We start from the raw sequence: 18,552 nt of genomic DNA, 5'->3' as shown, positions 1-18,552 counted from the left end.
TTTTATTGCTAACCCCGAGAGAGGCTATACTCCAAGAGCCAACCGACTCATTAATCCCTGGAGGCAAGGATTAAGAAATACCAATGTATCAGGGCTAAGCATACCTTCTACTTAATAATAAAAAATGAAGATATTAAGTTAAGGTGCTTTCGTGTAAGAAAGAGAGTTTAGAGTGCCATACAAATAATCTTAGATAAGGAGATTCATCCAATTGACTGAAGTTCAGAGTCAACCTTCCACACAAGGGAAATCTTCTGATAGATGGGAAGAGGCAGAGCACAACCAATTTTATACAAAAAGGAACCCATGCAACGATAGGAAATCCTCTTTTTAGAGATCCAATGCGTTAAGACTGACCCTAATAGTAGTTGTCGCCTACTTCTCTGAGTTGTTGTTGTAAAATGAAGATTTAGCTTGATATATTCCATCAAGAGAAAGTCATATATATATTTAGAAAGAAAAATAGAAATTGTATACAACCACATTATGGTTTCAATCTTCGGCCATCCTTGGTCCTCAAGACCCAACACTATATTATTCTTATATATTTCCTTTCAAATGAAAAGATGCAAAACGTGTTGATACGTCCTATCCACATAGATTACTCAATTCAATAGAAACTTAACTTCTATCCTACTTTTTTTCTTTCCAGGCATGATTGTTGGGATAGAATCTTTATAGGATTGAAGCTTAAGAAATGCTTTATCATTCTTATTGAAGAGTAAAAATCAACTAGCTTTTGACACAAGAGGCCAAATATATTATTAATTTAGTTGTTGCTGCAACGCTGAAATATCTACTGATATGAAAATATATAGCTATAATGTTGTTTATACCAAAGGTATTTTTTTAATACTAACTAAAAGAAATCTCAGAAAATTGAGAGTTCAAAATTGTCTTTTAACTAAGAGACCACAGAAACCATGAAAGGAGATGGTTTGAATAACTTACGCGGAATAGTATTGCAAAAAATGATAGAAAAAAAAGAAATAAAAGAAGAAGGATGCAGTGCACTTAGGGGCGGCTGGTAAGCTTTGAAAAAAGACTTTCACCTTAGGCCCCCAAATTTAGGGGGCCCCATTTTTTGGTTTCTTTGGTAGTATTAAACTAAAAAAATAAAAATAGAACTAAGACTTTAAAATCAAACGAAATTAATGAGATGACTTGATATGACTATTACTTTTTACCTTTTCAATGTGTACTTTTTTAATTGTACAAGTTATCTTTTTTTTTTTTACCTAATTTATTTTTATATATTCTATCCTTCTCTCTTCCTCTCTTCTATTTCTTTCTCTCTTTTTCTTTTCTAATCTTACATCTCTCTTAATCAAAACTTAAGAATTTGCTTGTTCTATTGATAATTTCAATTTTCAAAAAATATAGTTTATGTTTTAGATTTGAACAATTTGAAGTATATGAAAATATTTTTGGTTTTCTATTTAGTGGGAAAAAATTGAGATCATTAGATGATGAGAATTCAAAAAAATATTGTCTTAATCTTGGATGTTCTTTAAAATATAATACTCACTCCGATATTGACGGTTTAGACTTATTTTCTGAATTAAAAGTGTTAAGGAAAATCATACAAGTAGAAGGCAATACTCTAATTGAGATACTTAATCAAATAAAAATACTTGATTCTTTTCCAAATGTTTACCTTGCTTATAGAATAATGTTAACAATTCATGCAACAGTCGCTTCAGCAGAAAGAAGTTTTTCAAAATTAAAAATAATAAAATCTAATTTAAGATCAATAATGTCTCAAGAAAGATTAAGTGGTTTGGCTATATTATCGATTGAAAAAGAATTATTAGAAGAGATTGACTACACAAAAATTATAAATAACTTTGCATCTCAAAAAGTTAGAAAAATAGATTTGAAATAAAAACATATATAATTTTTAATTTTTTTTTTTAAGGCCTCTAGTTTGATTTTGGCCTTAGGCCACCAACGGGTTTGAGCCGCCCCTGAGTGCACTAAAACGATTCATTGGTGTGTTGTTCTCATGAGCTAATTAAGATCACTTTCAGTTAGATCTACTGTTGTTTTAATCAAATTGAAGTTCATTTATAAATTTATACATGACACAATTTTTCAACCATTAATGGATTAGTATAATATATATTATTTAGATTGAGTTACAAACAAATGTAATGTAAATATCTAATTTGTATTTATTTCTAAAATTGAAAGGCGTGAATTTTCCCCAGATAGCAGATACATCAATAACATACTACCCAAGAGGAGGAATGTTGAGAAAAAAAATGGATGTACAAATCACATTGTCCAAAAAATAAATCTAACCTGTATGAGTTAAAGAGAAAAAAAATGAAAAATGAAGAATGAAGAAAGATAATTAATGAATGTTTTTGTGTTTCCTAAAGAAATACATATGATCAAAGAAGGCCAAACAAACCAAAAATACCAAGCAATATAAGCCAAACAATATGAAGTAAAAGGAGGACTTGGCCTGAAACGGGTGCAGAGCCTCCATTCCCAACCTCACAAAAACCTAGTTTGGCAACACGTACACCAGCACAACGTGCATCAGCGCAACCACACCAATAGGTTTTACCATCAACCCCACATACAGGATCAGGACGAAAGCATTTAACTGGACACGAACAATGATCATTGTCTAACATTAAGGCACATATTTCTTGATTGTCATGTTCAGAAGGCAATCGTAATGGATTCATTAATTCCTCTCCACCAACAAATGAAATGAGCACTGACAAAAGGAGCACATGAAATGGGGATATTCCAAATAAGTTCATTGATCTTAATTTTGGCCATCTCGCCTTATTCCCCATTTCACTTGCTCCACAAAATTATATTTATTGCAATCCCTCTAAAAGGATTGCAATAAGGGCATTTCCTTTATCTAATTTCTTATTACAATTCTAGTTTCTTGTTATCTCATTCTCTATTTCTAAGCACATATCAGCGCAATCAGCACGGTATTCATTATTTTCCATACGTTTGTTTTCAATAAGGAACATTCAAAATACTTAGATTAATAATAATATCACTTTATATAGTATTATTATTTTTCAAATAATTTTATGTGTTTAGTTTTTTTTATTAAGAAATTTGTCCGTTGACCATTTTATATCTTACAACTTTCTTGAACTTGGCAATTTATTTTCATCGCACACCTTAAAATTACATTAGCTTAAATTCCCATTATGAACTTGACAATCCGATAGTGTCATAAATTTTGATGTGGCAAATAGAGTGATTACATTCTCTCTTAGGCGTATTGGAGACGAGAAACATTCAAAGTTTAGCTTTCAAGTAGGATTTTATTCTTGTAATTTTCCCTTTTTTTCAACTATTCATTATCACGTAACTAATATAATGAGATATTTTTTCTGATTGTATTACTCTTTGTTTTAATATATGTCTATATATATTTTATCTCAATTTTTTTTCTTTAGATAAAATAATTATTTCTTTCAATTATATATTTCTTCTCTTTTCGATCCAAATTAGTTATTTTATCATAATAAAAAAAAAGATTTTAAAAGAATAATGAAGTCCAAACAACGTATTTTATTGCAATGAGTTTACATCACCTATGGATCATTCTTTTATCAAGAAAAAATCGTAAAATATTATTTTGGAATTTTATAGTTAAAAATTGTAAAAATCAAATGATTAGAATGTCTTTATCGTTGCTAAAAAATATAATTAAAACATATATTTCTGTTTTGTGATAAAATTTGTCCTTAAAAAGATGATTTAAATAATTTGGCGAACTTAAAAAGCTTAAAATATATTTTTTATTCTAAAACGTTACACACGAATAAAAAAATACAGGTGGTAGTGTGTCTGTCACACTTCTATGGATTGTTGGCATCCAAGAGGTCGTGACTAGTAGAATATAAGGTTGAGGAGGGTAATTAAACCAATATAGAGTTTAGGTGTGCACGAAATAAAACTTCACAAGGGTTTTTTGATCGGTTCAACCTAGGAGAAATTAAATCAAAATTTGCCTATTCCAATTGACCAAAACAAAAGATATTTTAAAAAAAAAATTAAAAAAGCAACAAAAGGTGAAGAAATGTCCTGTAGCAAGAAGTTGATCCATCCTAAATACTCTAAGATAACGGGAGTGTTGGTCTATCAGAAGAGTAACTAGCACTCATCTCTTGTGGTTTGAAAGGACTCGAAAATATTTTTGGAGTGAAGTCTTTGGAGCTGCCAATTTTTCATCTCCTCCTATGGGTAATCTTCCAACTCGGTTCAAATGATTATTTTATTATTAAGCGCTACATCAAGCCTCCATTGTTCCAAAGTAGGTATTTCCCTTTGTTCCTTTTTTCATCCGATAGTCCTTTTGATTAAATCCTTTCATTTCATAGTTGTAGCATACATAGGTGGTTAGGTTGAGTCCACTGAAGAATGAATCTGAAAAAGGGCATTGTCAAGGGTTTGCAGAACCTTCAATGAGTCATGTTTTTTTCTTTTGACGTGCGACTTGCACTTCTCCTTCTGGCTGTGTGATATATTTATGGTGTGTTAGTTGGGGATCGTCTGGAAGATGTTCTTACACTCCTCAATTATTATGGGTTTTTTTTTTTTTTTCAAATTTCAAGCTATAAGAACTTATACAACCCTATAGTCCTTTGTTATTTTAGAAGTTTCTTTTTGATAGCTCGAGTAGACTAGTCTAGCTAGAATGTTAACGATTTTTATTCATGTGATAAGATGACATAGTCTACAAATATGTTTGTTCTGTACCCTATTATATCTTTTTCTTGATACATTTTCATGTTTCATTAGTTATTGTTACTTGATTTTGCATGTTTTAATTTTCATTGATGGTAGTTTTGCTTTATTTGTCTTCAATATCTTTATTCAAATGGTTGGTACGTCTTGTAATGTGTGAAATTGTTGTAGCCTATATAGTTATATTGTTTTGTTTTCTAGGATGTTTGCTAGTTAATTTCTCTCTTGGACAGTGTGGTATATTTGAGCTCCTCGAGTAGACATTATTGTTCTCATTTCCTCCACCCTTTATGTAATTTCCCAATGTACTTTCCATACATCTTGCATGATATTTATTAAACTGATCAGGTTAGTTTAAAAGAGTAAAATATGAATCATATGTGCGAAACAGTATCTTAGGGAACTAGGATAGCCATGACCTCTACTTTTCTACTAGTTTCTATTCCTAGGGTCTTGGCTTCTGCCTACATGAAATGCCCTCAAGGTCATTTCTGTGCAAATTCCCCCTTTTCATAATTTAGAGCATTCAAATGACCTAAGTCATTTATGATTTTCTGGGACTGACAGTTTGGTCACTTGATCTTTCATTTGATCATTATGCAAGTTTTTACTTTTTAAACTTGAATGGTTGATTTTTGTTAAAAGTTGAGGAAGACGACCTCAAAATAAATTTCAGATGGTTCCGTTAGCTCCAGAACATTGAGTTTTGTCTGGAACAACCTTCCGTGTGGATCTCGAGGCTTTTGGGCTAATTTTGAGCCCCTTATAGAATTTAGCTTAAAATAGAGCCTGGGCGTCGAATCCACTTGTTGACAAGACAACCTCGGTTGGAAGTTTTGACTATTCCTTTGAGTTTGGAATTACATATTTTGTGAAGTTGCATTTCTCGTTTGCATCCACGGGTGTTCGAACCAATCCCGAGCACTCGAGTGGAGCGCGAGGGGCTTAACTAAATTTTTGTAACTCTTCGGATTCTAGAAAGGAAAAAATTTAGTTTTTCCACAGACTTGTTGCCAACACAGACAACACCACCCATGGTCCGTAAGTGGGACGATGGCCTGTTGGTGGTGGCGAGTTAGAATATTTCCAGAATGCCAAGTTTCAGTACTTTTTTAATGGTTCATCAAGATGGTCCGTCATTCAATGCACAAGCTGTATATAGGGTTCGTAGGTGAGTCCCAGACTTAGAGGAATTACAAGGTCAAAAGTTGAGACCCCTGGTTGGAACCCATGGCCCGTCATTTGGACCACGACCCATGGGTGGGCCCTGTCATTTAAGAGTGAAAAATCTAATCTCCGACCCAAACGACGGCCAACCAGTACGGTCCATATTCTGACCAATGAACCGTAGGTCATGCCGTCATTGGGTGTCGGCAGTTATAGTCTCAGTGGATTTTGGGTCTTCTCCTAATTATTCTGGCCTAATACTATGTCGTTTTACCCTTCACCTAAATCCCTATAAATGTACTTTTACTCCCAAAATTTCCCAATTGAAATCATTCTCTCAAATTCCTAAAAGAAGAGCAAGTCTTCCACTCCAAAATATTTCTCACTCTATAAAGCTTGAAGAAGAAGGAGTCAACCAAGAATTTCAAGTCAAGCCTCCAATTTCACCATTAAAGTCAAGATTTTGGCATTGTGGTATGATATATAGTTGTCATCCATGGAGCCCTTTCCTTCATGGGTGTTCTTCCATGTCATGGGTTCTTTTAAATATTGATTTATTTGATTGTTTTATGATCTATCAAGCATGAATTGAGGTACGTACATGATTTTAAGATGAATTAACATGAACTCGTGTCTAACCCCTGTTTTCTAGATTAAGAAGATTGAAAGTAGGTTTTGAATTATGAAAGGTGAATTATGGAATTATGCATGTCCGAATGGAATTGATGAGATATGATATAGATTGTTTGAGAGTAAAAACATATATGTTGTTATTGTAGTTAATTGTTGTGAAAGGGCTGCTCACATAACTACCTCATGCATGAATGTGAAAGGTTTTCTCACATAAAGGATTCTAAGGTTGAAAGGTCTTCTCACCTAAAATGAATCAAAGTTAATGAGCTATTCTAATGAAACCTAGCTTGGATTTGTTACTTGATTTTACCTTTCCATGGATGACATACGACTTAGTTTGGATTGGCAAGATGATGTGCCCTTCCATGGATATTAAAGACAAGTTAAGGAAATGACTATTTCATGGGATTTACGCTTAGCACCGAGAGGATATTGAGATGGAAGCTCTCCCGTTAGTAAATGTTGGGTTTCTAGTAGCACTCTCCTTATCCCATACTATGTCCCCCATAGGATAATTGTCTTAGATATACATTAGCTAGTTGATCCACATAAGCTAGAAGTTCATGGTCTTACTTGGCAAGTAAGACACCCTTTTCGGTGCGGGGTAGACACCAAATTCCATGTTGATAGCTCACATGGTCTTATATGTCGGTTAAAGGTAAATCTCCCACAATAATGAATTAAGGTTACTTCCAGAAGTATTTCACATGTGTTTTAAGATGTTTATTTGCATCGACCATATTTTATGACTTGTCTTCTAGTTCCTTTTATATCATGTTTTAGCTTGGCCATTACATCTCATGAAGTTACCCCCTTTAAGCATGTTTTCAAATGTTTTACGCATGGCTATCATACTTGGTACAAATTTTCACTAACGCATACGCTTGTCTACATATTCCCAAATGTAGGGTCCCAACCATACAAATTCGCACTTCCGTGGCTAAGGATCTCATATAGAGGCATTGAAGATTGGTTAGTCCTCATCACTAGAGGACCGAGGTTGATTTCTTTTTTGTCTTTACTTCTTATTTTGAAACTTGATGTACGGGCTACGCCTCAATCAAACTTATGTACTAGATGGCTTTGAGACGATGCTTAGACTTTTGCTTTTCTTTATAAAACATTTATATGTTGAAACTGCCTTTTAAATCTTTATACTCTATTATCTTGTATGATGAGTGCTAAGTGGTTTGTATGGGACCTTTTAGGGTTTTATACGACATATTATGCCTACGGGCTACCTTGGGTCGTGGCAATTTTATTAGTGCCTGATGTTGGTGCCCATGCTTTTGCGCCCTAGGCGTCGCTTTAGCAACCTACACTTAAGTTGCCTGGGATTCACTTTATCAGGCTAGGAAAGTTAGCAACCACTTTAGTTGCCTTGGCTCGCTTAACCAGACATCACTTTAGTGGCCAAGGTTTTGCTTTAGCGAGCTTTTGTAGCACGAGAAATGTCAGTTAAGAAGCCTTAGCATCTCTTAAGTGACTTCACATTCAGTTGCCAAGGGCTCTCTTTAGTGAGTCCCTCCTTCTTTCCTAGCCACTTTTAGTGACATTAGCTTCTACTTTTGTGGCACATGCATCAGTCTTAAAACTGGATGCAATCACTTCACTCCAAGTATGTAAACTTGATTACCAGAGCTGTTAGACTTTAAATTTGGTGATTCAAAGCTTTGTGTGATCGGGGAGCTCCAGGCTATGCGTTGGAGTATTCAGAGAGCATTGAGGAGCATTGTTTTGATGTATTTTTGACCTCAAAGGGGCAGCCTAACCCATGTCTTTATCTTTAATGGTATGTTGTGTTGCATGTTGTTGTTTGCTGCATTTGGATCCTCGAATGTGTTCCGTATTTGGACATAAGTTTGGGGAGGTGATTAGGCTTTTTTGACAGAGTCAATTCACGAATTTTTGGCTCGGGTCCCACATTTCCAATTCTGACTCCAATTTGGGTCTACATAGGTTCGATGTGAATTTTGTGTCTAAACAACCTTTTTAATGTTGTGATTCTATTTTTTATAACGTGGTAGGATTTTTAGACCATTCTAAAGGGAAAAGCTCTGGAGGTGTGATTATGAGCGTGCACATTGTGCCTAAAGGTAGGCTACGACTTTCACTTTCTTAGATTGAGCTTGATTATGTGAAGGCATGACAATTTTTGTGAATTAGGGTTGGTACCTAGTTAATCATGTTAAATTACCTAGAATCCATGTTTTAGGTCTATCTTGGGTTTTCAAGATTTAGAAGCATGTTAGTTGTGATTTGTGATCATCCTTATTTTGTGGTGTGTCGTGGCTGTTGTAATTATTGATTTATTTGGGCATGATTTGCCTTAGTCTAGGCTTATACTAGTGATTTCAATAGACATGCATTATTTGGAGCCTCTTTGCCTTAGTTTTGCTCCAACTTCGTTACTAATGGCTACGCCTCCCTATAGATGGGTGTAGCAGACTTGGATTTGATAGAATGACCTTCTATCGATTGCCCCATGTTTTATGGCTCCATGGTTTACAGTTGAGCTATCAAACTTCACTTATCTACTTGGACTTGAGTTGGTTTAACTCATAATATTGTACTGATTACCTGGGATTGGACACTAGTCCATTGTGGTTTTGTGATGATGATTTGACACGTGATCCTTCGACAACTATTATTGTAACAAATTCGAGGTCTTGGTATCTCATCTATAATTGTAATCCATGATTCTGGCGCTTTCATCCTCTATGAAGTTGATAAATATTAGGTAGATCCTATTGGTCAGTTTGGAGGCCTATTCGCGGTTCGAGGTCCAAAATATGCACTAGTTAGATTGGATGAGCTTTTTGGCCCTTATAGAGGCTATATGCGGTTCGAGGTTGTAACACCCTGAAAATTAATAGGTGAAACTAGAGCCTAACGTTTGAGTCTTAAAGTTTTATGCATGATTTGGAGTTGTAAAATAGCCCAAAAGTTTGACGAAGTATAAGTTCAAGTGAGGGTTCAACGAAGGTAAATAACCCAAAAATTTGACCAAGTATAATTTCAAGAGAGGGTTCAAGGAAGGCGAAAGACATCACTTCCCTTACAAGCTCCCTTGGACTTTGCCTTAGTTGTTTTTTAAGGCAAGTCCACTTGGGCAAGGGGAATTTTTGTGAATCTTATTTTTAAGTCCAAATTTTAAATGGGTATATTTTATATTAGTTTTAAATAAATATATGCGGTATTTTTAGTCATTAAACACCCAATCAAAATCATTTTTACAAAAACCCAACTCAAAATCAAAAGTTCATCTTCCTCACAATATTTATCTCTCTAAATACCCAAGAAGAAGAAGAATAAAATTGAAGCTTGGGCTGCAAGATATCAAGGGTTTTTCATCAAATTATTCAAGGATTCATCATCAAGGTATGATATTTATCAACTTTGGGTAGATTCCACCCAAAGAGCCCCTTCAAAACTTGATTTCAAAACTTCCAATTTCCCCAAAAGAAAGGGTTTTGTTTGAAATTCATGGGTTCAATTTAAAAGTGATTTCAATGGTTGAATTATGTTGGGTTATGATTGAATTGATTATTTATAGTTGAATGTTGGTGAAATTCCCCCTAGAACCCATGGATCCTCTCTATTGCTAAATTATGATCTTAATTGAATTAATTGATCTTAGAAGCATGTAAATGGGTTGATTGAATTGTGTTATTTCCCATATCTAATGTAGAAATTCTAGATGTTGGGTTGAATGTGATTCATGATTCTTGATGGGTATATTATGAGAATTTGTACATGAACTTGAGAATTATGTATGTGTTTCAAGATTTATGTTGAGAATGAAGATTCTATGATTATAGTGTAATTACATGATTTTAGTATGATTATACATGTATTCTTGATTAATTGAAGATTCTAGGGTGAAATTTATATAGTCTAGTGTTATGTCATGAAAGAGGCCAATTGAGGGTTTAAATGTGATCTTCTAATTTTGATGAACTTCTTCATGAATTGCCTTAGATTAGATGACTTAAATATAAATTGCTTATAAGTAAAGCTTGTAGACATGAATGAATTAGGTTATGGCTTATATGATGGTCATGGCTGAGTAGTATTGAGATTGAGTTTACTTGATGTTATATGACTATACTAGATAAGAATGAAGCATGTGGTTAGTTTACCTTGAGAGTTAGATTTACGTGATGACCATGTGAGGTATTGCTTGAGAGCATTGCTTGTAGTATGAATATGACTTCTAAGGCTTAAAGAGTAAAAGCTAAAATGAATGAGCTATGAATATTGAGGCTTTAAGAAGGAAGCTATTATGCATGTTGAATTGTAGATGGTATTATTGTGGAAGGACTTGACTCACATGACCTATAATATGAACACATGAGTTTATGCATGAAATGAATGATTTACTTGAGTTATGATTATATCTATGTCTCATGTAGTGAATGCTAGATGTGATGACTTAATAGGATCCTTGAATGCAAGATGCGAGGGGTATGCATAATTATGATATTATGTGCATATTTAATGAACACCTTGAGAGTGAAGTACCTATGATGATAATGTTGTTGTTGTGTCATTGAAAGGACAATCACGCACACACACCCCATGCATGAAAATGACAATGATGTGACTAAAGTGTTGATTGAGTTATTGAATCATGATATTCTCCTTATCTAATGTAGTAGTTCTAGATGTATGGGTTGAGGTTGATTCATGCCCCTTGAAGGATAAAATTATGAGGGTTTGTACATATTCATAAGAATTGTGTATGAGCTTATGATTCACTTAGAAAGTGAAGATCCCATTACTATGGTGTAATTGTGGTATTAATGGGAAAGCTCATTCTCCCCTATTCCCTTACACTTTATGATGCTTGAATTATTGTAACACTCCAGAAAATGGTAGGTTAAACTAGAGCGTAAACGTAAGGTTAAAAATCATAAATTGACTTCCCAAAGTTTTAGTAAGTCAATTAGGGTTTAAATGAGGTAATTGGAGTCTAGACCAAGGGACAAGTGCCAAGGCAAAGGGGCCAAGGCTTCCCCTAGCTAGGAGTTACTGCCCCAACCTTCACGAGGGGGACCACAACTCGTGGTCCACTCCACGACTCGTGAAGGTGGTCGTGAAGCTCCCTTAGTTTCATGGAAATTGGGATATCTTGGGGGAGCTACTGCCTAAGGACCACGGGCACCACCACGGGCCGTGGTCCCCTTAACGAGGCGTAAAGGTGCTTGTGGGAGTGCATTGGTCGAAGGAGCCTTGAGCTCCAAAAGGATAACTACTGCCTCACACTCCACGAGCTGGACCACGGGGCGTGGTCCACTTCACGGCTCGTGAAGGTGCTCGTGAGAGTGCCTTAGGCGATGGAGCCTTTAGCTCCAAAAAGGAGGCTACTGCCTCAACTCCACGGGCAGGACCACAGGTCGTGGTCCTCACCACGGCTCGTGGAGTGAATCGTGAAACCTGGACGGGGGTCAATTAATGAAAGTATTTAGGGTCATTTCCTTTTTAGTCCAAATAAAGTGGGGGTGTTTTGGGTATTTTTAGGGGTAGTATGTATATTTTTTTAAAGTCAAAATTCACAAGACTTGGTCATTAATTCACAACACCCAAATATTTCCCCAAAATCCTCTCATCTCCAATATTTCTCTCTCTAGAGTTCCTCCATTGAAGAACAACAAAAACTTGAAGATTAAGGCTCAAGAATCCATCTTCTCAACTCCAATTCGTGGGAAAAGCTTCAATTAAGGTATGAGAACCTTGATTCATGGAACACTTTTCTCCATGAAGCCCTTCAACTCTAATTTCAAAATTTGGGATATTGTTCAGAAACTAGGGTTTTCGTTCTAGCCATAGGTTCATCTTAAAAACGATTTCATTATGTTATTTTCTTATATTATGGATGATTTGATGTTTAATGGTGATTTTTATAGTAAAACTGCCCATGTACCCATGAACTACCCCATGACCCCAATTTCATGAATTGTGATGGGTGTATTGATGCAAGATGATTACTATGAATTGTGTCTATGTTAATCTAGTTATTGAATATTGTTTTATTCATGCTTAAAGTAGTATTTCTAACTGTGATTGTGAGACTTGGTTCATGACCCTTGAAGGGGGTAAATTGTGAAGGTTTGTTCATGATTGATGAAAGTGGTATGTGAACTTATGATTCATTTGAAAGGTAGATACTATAACTGTTGTGTAAATTGAGGTATTGTTGAAAGGTCATTCTTCCCTTACCCTTACACTTGATTAGGTATTACTTGTCTAGGATGATGATAATGTTATTGTGTTGATTGAAAGGCTATTTCTCATGAAAACACTATGAACAATAATGTGAAAGGTTTACTCACATGTTAATGATGATTCTAAGGTTGAAAGTTAGTTCTCACCTAAATGAATCTATGAGCTATTTTATGAGTTGTATTAAATGAAGTGTAGAGCAGTACTTCACACATGTAAATACAATTCAAGACTAATTTTGTATAATTTGGGAAATAATGCTTAGTACCGAGTGGATATGGAAATTAAGGAAAAGGCCCTTCCGTCAAGGCAATAGGCCGGGTCATCTAAAGTAAAATCATGAGATGGAAGCTCCTCCGCCAATGCAATAAGTTGGGTTTCTAGAAGCAATCTCCTTATTCCATAACTATGTGCCAAAATAGGACTTAGCTAGTGGATCCACCTATGAAACGACCCCAAAAATGCCCGAAAATGTGCTTCGGAAACACCTATAATTGTAATTTCCATATATCTCAAAATCCGTGCATGATTTCGGAAATTCGACTTCATATTCTTATTCAGGGGGTCAAATTGAGTGGGAAATGGGTCTAACCCGAATTTTAGAGCAACCGTATCAAAATTCGAAAATCGCAAAAAAATGCGATTTTCAGGGTCAATTTTAAAGGGGCATATCTCTTAGCACACAAGGAACTGGAAGGGCCACTACCTATTAAATTAAAGCCCTTCGAGTTATCTTTCCAATGCAATTGGTTTCACCTCATTCCGAGTTAGGATGAAGGAGTTATGACCATTTTCGTAAAACCTGTCCGGGTAAAATTTCAATTTCCAGTAAGCTTAGTTACTGTAGCGGGCTGGACGTTTTTCTTTTATAAAAAAGAGGATTGTCCCATACTTAGTTATATTTCTTTCTAGCTTCAAAACACTCAAAAACACTCTCTAATCCCTCTCCAAAATTCCACCAAGTTCTTCAACCAAATTCAAACATCTCAAGTTTTAATTCCGGATTCAAGACTCAATCTCAAGCATCAATTCTCCATTCCAATCCTCATCAAGGATTCTCCAAAGTTGAGGTATGTGGGTTGATTGTGGAAACCTTCCTTTCCACAAGTCCAACCATTTATCCTCTATTTTACTTCAAGTTTATGGGTCCTTATGATCATCTATGAACTCTTGAATTATGGAATTATTACTACACATTCTATTATGGTCTATTTTTGCATATTATCATGAAATGGAATTATTATGTGATGTTTATGGTTTTCATGCTTCCATGATCAAATTACGAAGGTTGATATATATATGTATGTTGTTGGTGGGCTGATTTATATGTATTTCGGAATTGGTTGGACTTAATACTCTTGAAAGACATAATTTTATCTACATGAACAATAGCCCACCATGTGTTTGATAGAATTCATAGGAAATGGAAGGTCTAATGTACATCCTATGAGTCGGATGATTATATAATTATTGAAATGATGATGAAAGGGATACATGTATATGATTTTCTCTATATAAGTGTTGTGAGTCGACCAAGCCTAGCTCGGGGGGTTGTAGGCCCGGGTAACCGTATCAAGGGGTTGGTACCTTGGTTGCCTAGTACGGGGGGTAGTACCGTATAACCGTATCAAGGGGTTGGTACCTTGGTTGCCTAGTACGGGGGGTAGTAGGCCCGTATAACCACATCGAGGGGTTTGTACCTTGGTCCCTAGCTCGGGGGGTGGTAGGCCCGGGTAACCACATTGAGGGGTTTGTACCTATTTCGCCTCTCCAAGGGGGTGGTAGGCCTTGGAAAATACTATATTGATGGTCACTCACCACACATGTACTACGTCCCACTAAATATGATTTTTATGTAAGCATCATTATACATATCATTTCTCTAATGTGCTATCTATCGGGTATGATTATGCATTTTTCCTATGATGTCCGTCTATTGTAGCGTTGCATTGCATCCTATATACTTAGTACATTCAAACGTACTAACGCATACTCTATGCCTACATGATGTCACCATGTAGGGACCGGAGCACCGCTTGACCATCCTCCTCCGCGTGGCTAATACGATTTCCTATCAAGGTTATTGGTGAGTCCTCCATTCCGGGGACGTTGCTCATGATCTTTTGCTATGTATAAGACTTTTCTTTTTAGTTATGTTTTGACTATGAGGGTGAGCCCGGTAGTTTGTCTTGGCCCCCGCTAAGTACTCATGTTTAGAGGTGGTGTTGGACAAGTTGTGTATTATGCTTGAGCTTGACTCATCTATGGTATTTATGTACCATTTCTTCTTTTTTTCTCTTGCTCCCTTAGTCCCGATTTCCCCCTTTGATTATGCTTATTGCTTATGGTCATTTTAATTGCTTCCGCGACCAAGGATGTGTAATGATACGCTATGAGGCTTGTTTGGGGTTCCTTCGGGTTCCCCATTCGCCGGTCACGTCTAGGCCCTAGGCTTGGGTCGTGACAACCTAAAAGCTAGCACATTTAGTTTTACCTTAGGCAAGTAGGACACCTTCTTTCAGTGTGGGGTTACACGACACCGAATTCCATGTAGCTCATATGGTCTATGTCGGTTATGGCTATTCTTCCTTATATGATAAAATAATGAATGAGACATGAACTATACTATGACTTCTTGGTGAGTTTTACTTTGTAGGAGTGGGGGTATGAGACTTCACTTTTACATTGCACAAGTAGACTTAGTAGGATGTTATGGGATGGTTCCTTTATGTTATGATGAGATATGAATGTATGCATGACTTTCCTTATGTTCAAGTAATGTACATGACTAGTTCTTTATTGATGTCTATTATTTATGATACGGTCTTAAGATGATATGTATGACTAAGGTAGCTTCAAGGGAGTACTTAGTATGGTTGGAATTATGGGATTCCAGCCATACATTGCACAAGTGTTCCTTAGGGGTTGCTAAGGTATTGATGTTATTATGTTATGAGTATAAATGTGAATATAACTTGTCTTTTACATTGAAAATGCATGTTGGTTTCCAAACTTGATAAACGCGTACTTTGTAACCAAACTGTTCTTTTTATCATATTTCAAGGATTTTATGCATGTTTCCATACTTAGTACATATTTTTGCTAACCCCTTCTTCTTCTACATTTTGATAAGTGTAGGTTCCGGCTAGGTGACATACACTTTCCTTTCTAGAAGAAGACTTGGATTGCTTATCTCCAAGTTGTGGTGAGTCCTCAAGTTCGAGGACGGATTATCCATTTCTTAGTTTCTATTGTATTTCTCATATTGAGACTTTTATTGATGTAAAGGGCAAAGTCCCAAACTTTGTATTCCTATGTTTTAGATGGTAAATGAGACAAAGTCTAGATTCTTATGATTTTCCTTTATAAAAATGAAGTTTGACTTCTATTGTAAAAGTTTTATTTTTTCTGCATTATTCTTATGGCTTTATGTGTTTGATTATGCTAAGGGCTTGTATGCGACCCATTCGGGGTCAATTACGCAGTGTTACTTCTAGTGGGTAACCAAGGGTCGTGACAAACTTGGTATCAGAGCATAAGGTTTTGGGATAATATTTAGGTTGATGTCTCATGAACCACGTCATGTAGAGTCTTGTTCATAAGTGTGAAGCGCGCCACACATAGAATGAGAGGCTATTAGATGTTTAGGAACTTTCACTTCTTTGAGTACTCTTTAGTCGTGCCTTAGAGTTTTAACTCTATAGAGTCCTTTTCCTAACCCTTTTCTTATGCATATAGGAAATGACTACAAGAAGAGTGGTCGCAAGAAGAGTGGAAGAAGAGATTGCTAATGATGAGGGAGTTCCTCCCCAAGGTCAACAAGGGCCTCAAGTTACTCAAGCTCCTAATAATGAGGGAGCTATGACTAATGTGGAGATTAGGACGGCTCTCCAAACCTTGACACATGCTTTTATGACTCAAGTCACTAGGAATGCTAGAGTTCAAGTGAACCCTAATGTGAGTACAACCGCTTAAAGGATTAGGGATTTCACAAGAATGAATCCCCCTACCTTCTATGGATCTAAAGTGGATGAAGAACCTCAAGTCTTTATAGATGAGGTGCTTAAGGTGGTTGATGCCATGGGTGTATATTCTCGAGAAAAGGCAGAATTGGCCGCCTACCAATTGAAAGATGTAGCTCAAGTTTGGTATGAGCAATGGAAGGAGAAGAGATTCGTGAGAGCGGGCCCAATTGATTGGGGAGTATTCAAGTCAGTCTTCCTTGATATATTTTCCCCCCTAGAGTTGAGGGAGAGAAAGATGCAAGAATTCATCAATCTTCGCCAAGGAGGTATGAGTGTGAAGGAATATTGCCTTAAGTTCACCCAATTATCTAAGCATGCTCCAACCTTAGTGGCAGACTCTAGGGTAAAGATGAACAAATTCATCATGGGGATATCCGACTTGGTGGTAAACGAGTGTCGTTCGGCAATGCTCATTCCAAGCATGAACATTTCACATCTAATGGTTCATGTTGAAAAAATAGAGGAACAAAAGCTCAAGCAAGTGGGTAGAGAAGTGAAGAGGGCAAGGAACGATGATGGGAATTCTTCCAAGGGTAAGTTTGTGGTTCAAGATAAACCAAGGTTCAAGAAGAGGTTTCCAACCAAAGCTCCTCCAATGCTCCTAGGATCAATAAAGATAGGGTGTCGAACCCTAAGTCTCAAGGAGGCAATAAGGGTGGATCTTCCATGGAGAGGCCTACATGTGCCAAGTGTGGTAAGAAGCATGAGGGGAAATATCTTGTCGGTATGGGTGTGTGCTATGGATGTGGAAAAAATGGACAACAATTGAAAGATTACCCAACCCGTTCGGCCAAGGGAAGAGAGGGTAATCAAGCCCCTCCAAGTGGTTCTAATTCTGATGCTCCTAAGAAGAATCGCTTTTATGCTCTCCAATCCCGAAATGATCAAGAGGGGTCCCCGGATGTTGTTACTGGTATGTTACAAGTATTTTCCATTGATGTTTATGCATTATTAGACCCCGTGCCACTTTGTATTTTGTTAATCCTTTTGTGGCTATGAAATTTGATGTACTCCCCGATGTCTTAGAAAAACCCTTTTCGATTTCTACCCCGATGCATGACTCCGTTGTAGCTAAAAGAGTTTATAAGAGTTGTCCCATTTCATTGTCTCATAAAGTCACATTGGTTTATTTGGTAGAATTATATATGTTGGACTTTGATGTCATCTTAGGGATGGATTGGTTGCATGCTTGTTTTGCTTCCATTGATTGTATAACCCGGTTGGTAAAGTTTCAATTTCCTAATGAGCCTACTTTATAATGGAAAGGGGGAAACCCTATCCCTAGAGGTCATTTCATTTCTTGTCTAAAGGCTAGAAAAATGATCTCAAAGGGGTGCATGTATCACATTGTTAGGGTTAAGGACATTGAGTTTGAGACTCCTTCTTTGAATTCGGTCCCCGTAGTGAGAGAGTATCCGAAAGTCTTCCCTGATGACTTGCCCAATATTCCTCCCGAATGGGAAATAGACTTCGACATTGATCTTGTGCCAGATACAAAACCCATATCCATTCCACCTTACCGGATGGCTCTAGCCGAATTGAAGGAATTGAAGGCACAACTCAAGGGTTTTCTAGATAAGGGTTTTATTCAACCAAGCATATCTCCTTGGGGTGCTCTGGTATTATTTGTGAAAAAGAAAGATGGGTCCCTTAGGATGTGTATTGATTACCGCCAATTGAACAAGGAAATTATAAAGAATAAGTATCCACTTCCTAGGAGATTTGTTTGACCAACTCCAAGGGGCTACCTTTTTCTCCAAAATAGATC

At 36.3% G+C, this 18,552-nt stretch overlaps 1 protein-coding gene across 1 annotated transcript; it reads left to right on the top strand.

Annotated features, from left to right (window-relative positions):
* The first annotated feature begins 16,755 nt into the window (after nucleotides 1-16,755).
* LOC125821803 (uncharacterized) lies at nucleotides 16,756-17,783 on the top strand. The gene is made up of 2 exons (XM_049501167.1): nucleotides 16,756-16,970; nucleotides 17,390-17,783. The coding sequence occupies exons 1-2, from the start codon at nucleotides 16,756-16,758 to the stop codon at nucleotides 17,781-17,783; spliced, it is 609 nt and encodes a 202-aa protein (XP_049357124.1).
* Nucleotides 17,784-18,552: the final 769 nt, after the last annotated feature.

The sequence above is a fragment of the Solanum verrucosum genome, unplaced genomic scaffold, assembly GCF_900185275.1.
Source record: "Solanum verrucosum unplaced genomic scaffold, falcon-dt-bn FXZP01000077.1, whole genome shotgun sequence".
Lineage (NCBI taxonomy): Eukaryota > Viridiplantae > Streptophyta > Magnoliopsida > Solanales > Solanaceae > Solanum > Solanum verrucosum.
This window is presented reverse-complemented; position numbering and strand designations above follow the sequence as displayed.